Raw genomic sequence first — 9,753 nt, 5'->3', positions numbered from 1 at the left:
ACCTGAGAGGTTGTGTGGACCTATGGGGCATAATCCATTTTACTACAGAAATGAAGAGGACTGGGGTACATGAAACAGCTTCCTTCTCTGTAACCAGATGACCTTTTGTGTATGGGAAGAGGCAGTGATAGAGCATCTGCTTTGCATGCAGGAGGTCCAAGGTTCAATCCCCAGAAGCTCCAGTTAAAAGGGCCAGGTACTAGGTGATGTGAAAGAGTTTATAATAAGACTCTGGAAAGCTTGATAGGCCAATGGTTTGACTAAGTATAGAAGGCGCTTTCATGTGTCCCACTGCATATATAGAGTGAAATTTTGGCTGCTGAGGACAGTAGTATGCCAGACACGCTTCTTTACCTTCATACTGCTTTTCTGTTCTTCCCTAGTGTCCTGGATTGTTAGTTCCTGTTGCTCTATTTAAGTAAAATCACAGAATGCAGGAGAGAAAGAAATAACCAAATGAGGGCAACAGGTGTGGTTGGACCTCTCACTCTAATAGGAGGGACTTCAGTGGAGTAAGGAAAAGAAAGGGATCCCCATGAACTTTATGACAGTCTCACAAGAATGGTTAATGTCAGTAACCTTTGCTAGAATAAAGAATGATTTTCTTATACAGCAATCTTACACACACAGACAAGTTAGTCTTGTCAGGTTTACTGCTGACAATTTAATAGTGATACAGGCATTTATTGCTGTTCTCAATCTCACCAATGTGTGACAAACCAATTAAGCGCAAACCAGAGCAAGCTTCAAGTGCTGTTGATCAGACCAAAGCACTTTACCATGCCCTGACTTCCTAGCAATTTGCCAGTTAACTGACTTTACATCCCAAAATTCAGTACTTACTATCAGGGCTTTTTTTTTTCTGGGGAAATGCATGCAGAACAGAGTTCCAGAACCTCTTTGTGGAAACAAAATTCTCAAAAAATTGTTTAAAAGTTCATGAGGGGGCACTCATGTGTTTCTCCTTCATTTCCCTGAGTTCTGGCCCTTTTCCAGAAAAAAAGCCCTGCTTACTATGAAGCAAATACTAGATACTGAGCTTTCTCCAACTGTGATTTTCTGTCAGCGGAACAATGCTTACATCACTGGAGGAGATGGTATTTTTGTCTAACTCCTCCCCTTCCACTGCAGGACCAAGTTTGTTCCTATGCTGTTCCCCACTCCCTGAGGCAGTGCAGAATTTCACGGGGACTTAATAGGAGGGGCATGTAAGAAAGTCCCCTTCCATGAACTTTGTTCATTATTTTTCTGATGCAACCCACTGTTTGGAGGCACTGTCAGAAAATGCAATCAATCTTTATGCAGTGTAACAATGTTGTTACCCCTTGTGGAAACATTTAGAGTCAGAATATTAAAAACCTTTGCTTTACTGCTCACTCCATTCTCCAATATGGTCTTCCTTGCTGTCCCCTCAGGAAAGGCTATGGCTTCCCTTTCTATTTCCACTTGGAAGGCAGACATGATAAAAATCCAGGCTATTCTTATTGAAAGCAGAAGTGGGAGAAACAGTCCCTCTGTTTAATAAAGGAGCAAAATTTTCATACACTATACTGTTACATAGCCAAAGGAAAACACTGATGGCCCATTATGCAGATGGAAGTAGAATTCTGGATTATGTCCCTTGCACATACAGGCAAGGGCTCATGGAATAGGATTATTATGCTTGTAGTCAAGGATTTTTGTTCCCTGTAACTGCTTCTTCTGCAGCCAAATCTTCTTGCATTAAGAGAAACACTACAAATGGAAGAGCAACATTGTCCCATTCCCTGCCTCCCTCTTCACAGGAGTACTCTATACTGCATGGCATTTTGTCTATGGGACTCCAGTAATGGAACATCAGCTTCTTTAAAGTTTCGAGAAAGCACAGAACCACCATCTGTTTGTATGAGATGATCCAAAGATCTGAATGCCCCACCCCTAAGTAAGAAGCTCTTTATACATAGTACTCATCATGCTGGAGAAGGTTATGCTAAACCACCCTCCCTTGTGCTAGGATATTAAATGTACATTCTTTTTCCACAATGGAGGAGCAATTAAGCATACAACTCCTCTGAAGGGGATCAGTTTAGAATTCTCCCACCTCCTCCTGTGTAATGTTTAGATCAACTTTTCAACTTTGAGGCTATGAATAAGTTCTATGTAAGGAGGAAGGGCTCTGGCTCAGTGGAAGATTTTTTTGCTTTGCATGGAAGAGGTCCCAGGTTCAGTCTCTGGCATCTCCAGTTAAAAAAGGACCAGGTGGAAGATTATATGAAAGACCTTCCTCTAAGACCCTGAAGAACTGTTCCTGGTCTGAGTAGACAACACTTATCTTAATGGATCTGCTTCAGTATAAAGCAGCTCATCCATAGGATCCAAGCCTAATTTGCTGGTTTACTGGGTGTGTGTGTGTGTGGCGGGGGGGGGGGGACCTACTTGGATAAAATTCATAGCACACTTGTATTAGGCCCCTTTTGATACCAAGTTAATGGGTTTGTAATTTTTTTTTTAAAAAAGAGTGCTGTACTGATTTTATAGTGATCATCTTTACATCTTGCATGGAGTCTGTTAAATTACATATAAAAAGTTCTATTATAGCAGTAATCACCTGCTAAGAAGAGCTGTTTGAGTGCAAATGTCTCCTGAGAAGATAATTTCCATATATACTATGGACTGACCAAATTATATGCTTGTAAATGTGTTTAGTGGAACCAATTAGATTTATTCATACATGCAATTCAGTATGCAGCCTTGGAGTACAATTCTGCAGGACTTTCTCTGCTATAAGAATCACTGAAGTGAATAAGCATGATAAAAGGTCACAGGGATCCATTTCAACAGGGCTTGTGCAGATGTGCTGATAAGATTGTATTATGTACCTGATCTACCTTTGCTGGCTCTGCTGAATGTGAGTTCATGTACTACAGTCCTATTATAATTTATGAGTAATCAGAATAGTGGTAGTCCTGGATTTTTACTTTTATTTTCAACTTAAGAGATTCCCTAAATGAGCAGGAGCACTAATGGGAACTCTCTGGCCAATTCCTCACTAGCAGTTGCTCCACTCACAGGTTTCTGCTTTCCCCAGCTCAAGTGATCAATTTCCTACCAGTTGCTGCAGAGGCACATTTTGATCCATGGTTTCCCTCACAGCTTCTGGATCTCCAAAAAACAAGAGCAGGAAGCCATGAGGGAAACTGGAGGGAGCTGTGGATCAAAATGCGCCTGGTGCAGCAACTGGTGGGGAATGGATTGCTTGAGCTGGGGTAAGTTGAAGCCTGGGGACAGAGCAACTGCTTGGAATTGGTCTCTTGTATGAAAGGGCTTCCCCCTTTGAATATAGCTGACTGTTCTACTAGAGTTTTAAAGTTGTCTAGAACCGATTTCACACTCAGCTTACCCCATGGTCATGTTCCTCTTCTCTACGCAGCATCCGTCGGATTTCTCACTATCTGCACCGGAGTTACAGGAAGTGTTGCAGCTTTCATGCAGCAAATGGAAACTGGTTTTTAAGCGGTTTCTGTTTGCTGCGCATAAGCCGCGACGCTTCCTGTAACTCGGATGCAGATAGTGGGAAATCCGACGGATGCTGCGCAGAGAAAAGGAACGTGCAAAATCAGTCTAGTTCTAAAATGTATGAAAAAGCTTTGTGCTAGATAGGAGCTCCAAGTGTGCTGGCAAAATTTAAGGTATCTGAACTGAGGGGGCTGTAACTATGATGGATGGAAGAAAGTTTTGGGCATTGTGTTATTTGGAAGAATATTATGTAGTCTGAAATCTTGGGCTTTTAGGCAGGGGAGATAAGGCTGCAAATACCAAATATCATTCTGAAGCAAAAGTAATAATCTCAACAGAACATAAAATTATATTGATTCTGTCCACAATTATGAGATGTTCTTCGGGGTACATTGAACTGAGAAAATGGCTCCAAGTAGTCCTACCAGTTTGCAATGCATTTTACTCCCACACAACCAACTGAATACATTGGTAATTGTTATAAATCGTCAAAAAAGTTTTTTTTAAACAGTCTATACTAATGTATTTAGACATAATACAATGCAGCTGAACTACTAGATATTCCCCTTTGCTGGTACCTGCATTTGAGCATTTTACAACCAGAAAAAAAAATTGAGACATTACAGCCAAGAAGATGAAAACAAAACCCTTTGAGGTTTTTTAAAATACATCTTGAATATTCTATTGCCATATAACATGAATATCCAAGCTCCAAGTTTTCCCTGTACATTCTTTAAGGAATGTAGGATTGTTGAGTGGATGTTTAATTGATTATGGTAAACATTCTATGTTTCTAAATCAACATGTATTTCTATATCAACTGTTTTCCAGTTCTCAGTGTCAAGTAACTTCAGTTCCTGTTGTATTATTAAAGAAGAATATTGTCATAGGCTACTGTTGCTAAGTGGCAGAACCAAACACCATTTAAATGGTTAGTAACACAGTACAGTTTCTGTAACTCATGAAGGCTGTCTACATTATCCATTATAAAAAAGCTTAAACCAGCAACCTCAAAATGCGTTAGCAATGTAAATTTTACTACTAATTCCATGGGAAAGAACAGGAAACAGGTTTAAAAACAGTAAATTCTTATCAGACAAGCCCTTATTATTGGAGTGTTATGAATACAACTATTTTAAGGTCAGAGTACTTTGTTGACAAGATGTTTCCCTAAAATCTCAAGAGTTTAAGTGGACAAGAAGCCCACATTTGTTTTGTGTGGAGTACTATAAATAAGTAGACCAGGTTCTTGTAGTTCCAAGTATACATAATAGAAACATAGCTCTGGTTCAAACAGTTTAAAATCCCCTATGGGAAACATAGGAAGGTCACAACAGTGCTTAGTCTCTGGAAGGACCAGATCCACTGCAAGTAGAGAAGATTTTAAGGAGCCTTTCAAGATCCAATATCATTTATTCCCCAACACAGCTATAGTGATGATCTGTTGCATGTGGGGGGATTCTTAAAATATGAACCATGCCATAGTGTTTTTAGGCCAAGGACCAATTAGAAGATTTTCTAGATAGAGTGAATAGATTAATGGTAAGAAGGGTGACTTATCATGAATGATATGCTGATCAAAAATATTGCAAAAGAAATGGCAATTCATTGCAGGAAAGCCAATTAAAACTAAGAAGGAAATGGCTAACTCATTTTCCTTTTGACTTGTCATAGCTACCATTTTCATATGCTGGGTGCAGTCCAAGTTGTTTCCAATTAGCCTGCACAAGCTATTCTTGCAGTGTTTTAAGATGTTAAAAGAATTTATTATGACAATCTGCTGGTACTCAAATAGTCACAATGTGCTAATAAAAGATGAGAAGCAACTTATTGTAACAAACACGGAAAACCCTTGCTTGAATTCCAGGGTTACATATGTTTTGTTCACCCAGATGATCCCTAAACTATCAGTCCATTCGAGTCACGAGTCTGGCCGGAGTAAGTATTTGAGGGTTTAAGCTGCAAATATATCACTTTAATAAGGAGCAAGATCTGACAGGCAAATAAGGAAACTGAATAATTTTAGATAGGCTAGTTTAGTTTTTAAAAAAACAAAACAAATAAAGATGCTGCCCCTGTAATTGAGCACAATGGCTCCTAGGTTCTACTTAATACCTCTAGAAAGGGCTAGAACAATCCATTTTCTAGACATTACACACAGCATGTTTCCAACCATGTGATCATTCTCTGTCCAGTTTCCTATAAATTTGTGCTTGTGAATAGACAAAGAAGTCTGAACCCAACATTACATGACTTCCTTCCCTTATGACCCATTCCCCATCATTTTCTGGCCCATTAATTGTATTTTCTCTGAGTCAGAACAGACTTTGGGTTTTGAAAATAAGCATGGTGTTTAAAGTTGTTTGTTTTTACTACAAGTTGTACAGAGCAAGTTGGCACCATCCAGGATGAAAGGTTTTCCAGAAAGCAATGTCTCACACTCCAAGCAGGTAAAGTGCTTCTTATGCCAGGTAAAGCTTTCAGCTTGCTGGTAGTCCTCAGAAAATATGATCTGCGGAAGTAAACAACTTCATCAATCACTTCTTAAATAGGCCAAGTCCATTGTACAAACAAAAAGGGAGTAGTTAACAAAGGATGAACACATCATTACTATTTAGCACTGCATAGAAAGGGAATGTGTAAACATATATACAACAGGAACATTCTGGCCCAGTTAATACAAAGCCACATAAAAGGTTTATATTTAGATTTTTACAGAGCACCTCCCACATAGCTTAAAGTAATATGAAACATTCTTAAAATGCTGATGGTTACTGAAATCTAATTTCATTTCAAATTTACTGTAATATCCTATATCCAACACCTTTACTGAGTCAATCCATCTCAAGCTGGGTCTTCCTCTTTTCCTAGCATTATTGTCCTTTCCAGTGAATCCAGTCTTTACATGATGTGACCAAAGTATGATAGCCTCAGTTTAGTCAATTTAGCTTCAAGGGAGAATTTGTCTTTAGAGGTTCACAGTATCTGTTAAACTCTCCTCCAATGCCACAAGTCAACTGAAAGTCATGTGTACATGCATGCAACTAACTGAGCAGGAATCTCCCAGTATGTTCCTTGAATGTTTCAAGCCCTATGAGAAGCCATTCTTGCCCCTATCAGTTCTCATTCAGCTTCCTCATCTCCTCTGAATCTGCATGCATAAACACAACTCTAGCACATTCTCCATCATGACACAGAGACAAGTCTTCTGTCTACATTTAGCCATTCCCAGATGCAGTGATTAGATTTATCATATTTCAACAATTTAGATTACCTCCAGTTCAGGGAGATTGGGTGCAATCACATGAGAGATTTGGCCCGACCTAGCCATGCCTCCCATACAGATTTAATGTGCGTGATCACACACACACATCTGCCTCCTGAGTCCTGCCCATCCTTATCTCCTCTTAGAATGGGCTGGGAGTAGATTAGATAGCTAATGGGTAGTTCCTGGTAGCAAATCTCTAAAGCGTATGCAGGGCATGTTTCCTGGCTGTCTGAATGGCTGGGACTCATGATGCAGATGCCCCACATGTGCCTAAGCAGTCTGAATGCTCCTTGTGCATGTGTGCGGCCCATGCCTAGCAGCAGGATAGGGACTGTGTGAATGCACTGGCACACATCAAAGAATACCAGCTTTTTCAAAGTCGGGATACTGCCTGTCCCTTGTGTAATCGCACCCATTCTATCTGCTATCAATCCTTCATGCACCCAAGTTATCCACACCCAGTATACACCTTTGTGTGCTTTCATCCTCAAGCAGCTATGGTTCGTTAATGTAATACATTTCATATACTCTCACATGTTTACACTCTGCCCTTTGGAGCACTGCACTATGTGGGAACTGAACCGTATCAAGTTTCATCATTTAAAACCTGCAGGGATTAATATTCCTGGTTTCTGTATGGAGGTCAGAGAAGTTCCTTAGCCCTTGATAGCTATAATTTCACCATCATACCCACATAAAACTGCTCACACCAGCTTTTGCTTTTTTACAAAGCATACTTCATTTTTTTTTAAGAAAAAGGAGCATGAGATCATCTGCTGCCAGAAGAAATGAGTACGTAACAGGCAGCACTAAATTTCCCCTCTCCCTAAGAAAAAAAGGAGAAAAATGTTCAAGGTTCTCTGTAAACCAACACCATCTGATCATTCAAAAATGAGCAACATATCTTGCACAACATGCTCTAATTCCAGTCAGTTCAGTTAAAAGGAAGAGAATAAATCTTAAAGTATGTAATTGGATCTCTGGTCTGATGAGAAGGTGAGGAGGAGAAGAAGAAGGAAGAGAAGGAGAAGGAGGAGAAGAAGACTGTAGATTTATACCCTGTCCTCTCTAAATCAAACTCTCAGAGTGGCTTACAATCTTCTTTATCTCTCTTTAGCAGTTGCTTCTTAAGGACAGAACTTTAAGCATCAAAATCACATAATCAGCATGCATCCCTTGGCTATCATACCTCATCACAGGCTGTACAACGTGGCCTGATGTTCTCACAGTAATGGCGTCCACACCAAATGGCTCCATTGTTCCAGAAGTAGATTAGATCAACGAGTGGTTCAGAGCACTTGGAACACACAAAGCACGCAGGATGCCACTGGTGATCATAGCCTGCTCGGTCTGCATAGACCACAGGGCATTCCATGGGCAGCGGATGCTTGCAGTGGTCACAAAACTAGGGAAGAGATTGAAGTCCACAAATAAACACCATCCAAAATTTTGCAGTGAACAGCTAAGCATTATTTACCCCAGGCATACAGACACCGCCTGAACTTTTGACAGCTCTGATTCACAGTAACTTTAGATTATATTATATCCTCCATATGGAAATGCTTATATTGGATTGTGTGGGGAAGATGGTACCATAGCTGATACCAGAGTTCTTGCAATGAAGTAATATGTAAAGCATTTGATAATATAGATCACCTCTATAAGCCAGTGAATGGAAGAGATGCTACACAGAATATGTTTCACAAGAGCATAGATTTGCCACCCAGTTACTAGGGCAAGTGACTTAAAATATTACATTTTCTCATGGCTGTGAACCCAGCATAAAGTACCACGCCAAGCAGAGCTACATTAATTTTAAAATTGTTCTTATACTTTCAACAATAGCATCACTTCTGAACATCAGTGTTTCTAGAGAGAAAAAGTCTTGTCGCTGCTTATGAAACCATCCTACTGGATTCAGCCATTGGAGAACACAAATGGCTAGTGACAACTACTTTCTCAGTCTACAAGGGAAGCCTAGAGTGGCCAAAACAGGTTGGATGCCACCATAACAAAGAGGTTTTAGTGACCTTTCTGTGGGTTCCAAAAGCTTTTTCAAGGACCCTAAGAAGTACCTCTTAGCCATTTGCCTAAGGGTAGTTTTAAGAAGTCATCCACAGAACAAGCTTAAAAAATGGCTAGCATGAAGCACACTTCTCTTCTGAAGAAGACAATGACATCATTACATGTTACCTTAACCCATGCATCAATATATAATTTTGCTGGGGCATGCAGCACCTTACAATACATACAGATATGTCAGAATTGGAATATAGTCTTGGCCAGGCCTCATTTTAGGCAGGAGCTCACAGGAGTGAGCTCTGAAATCTCTAAATTTTATTGTGCTCTTTCTTTCTTAACCCCTCTCTTCCAAAAAAAACTTGCTCCTGGGCTCCATTATTCAACCCCCCTGTGAGAATTTTGCTGAACTATAAGATTTGACAAACTTTCTAATATTTCCCCCCACACAAAATGGGAAAATAATCAAAACGTAATAAAGCAGACAAATGGAAATCTTCATCAGGCCACTGTGGCCACACAGGAGAAAGTAATTTTAAAAGTCTGGGGGGAGTTAGGTTTTATTATGACAATTATAATTCAAGAAGCATTTTAAGGTAGATGCTGAGCTGCTGTGTACTAAATGTCAGGGGTGTGTGGCATAAGCAAATGAGTTGTGCTAATGAGCTCTGGCACTTCTTTTTCTACAAAATGACCACTGGTCCTGACATTCCTTAACCAGACCTAGTGCAGTAGACAACAACATGCTATCCGATTGTCCAGTGAACAGTACTGGCAATATGAATTCCGTTCTCAGTGACATACCAAACGTTTTATCAGCCTAAGTCACCAGGAAATTCTTCAGCATAAGCCATGCTGAAATGAAGTCTTCTGCTTCCACTCATTTCAATGGTTTTGTTTTGTTTTTTGCAGAAGAACCTTCCACTGGATTGAGTCCAATGCTAACTTTATTCATTTGGTCTGGAAGAATC

General features: G+C 39.9%; 1 protein-coding gene across 1 annotated transcript in view; it reads right to left on the bottom strand.

Moving 5' to 3' along the window:
* Positions 1 to 3,821: 3,821 nt before the first annotated feature.
* Positions 3,822 to 9,753, bottom strand: part of LMCD1 (LIM and cysteine rich domains 1) — a 100,531-nt gene continuing 94,599 nt past the window's right edge. The window contains exons 5-6 of the mRNA XM_060239600.1: positions 7,953 to 8,168; positions 3,822 to 6,007 (exon numbers count right to left, since the gene is read on the bottom strand). Of these exons, the coding sequence (XP_060095583.1) occupies positions 5,849 to 6,007; positions 7,953 to 8,168 (375 nt within the window). The 3' untranslated portion in view covers positions 3,822 to 5,848. The remainder of the gene's footprint in view (positions 6,008 to 7,952; positions 8,169 to 9,753) is intronic.

The sequence above is a fragment of the Heteronotia binoei genome, chromosome 5 (assembly GCF_032191835.1).
Source record: "Heteronotia binoei isolate CCM8104 ecotype False Entrance Well chromosome 5, APGP_CSIRO_Hbin_v1, whole genome shotgun sequence".
NCBI lineage: Eukaryota > Metazoa > Chordata > Lepidosauria > Squamata > Gekkonidae > Heteronotia > Heteronotia binoei.
This window is presented reverse-complemented; position numbering and strand designations above follow the sequence as displayed.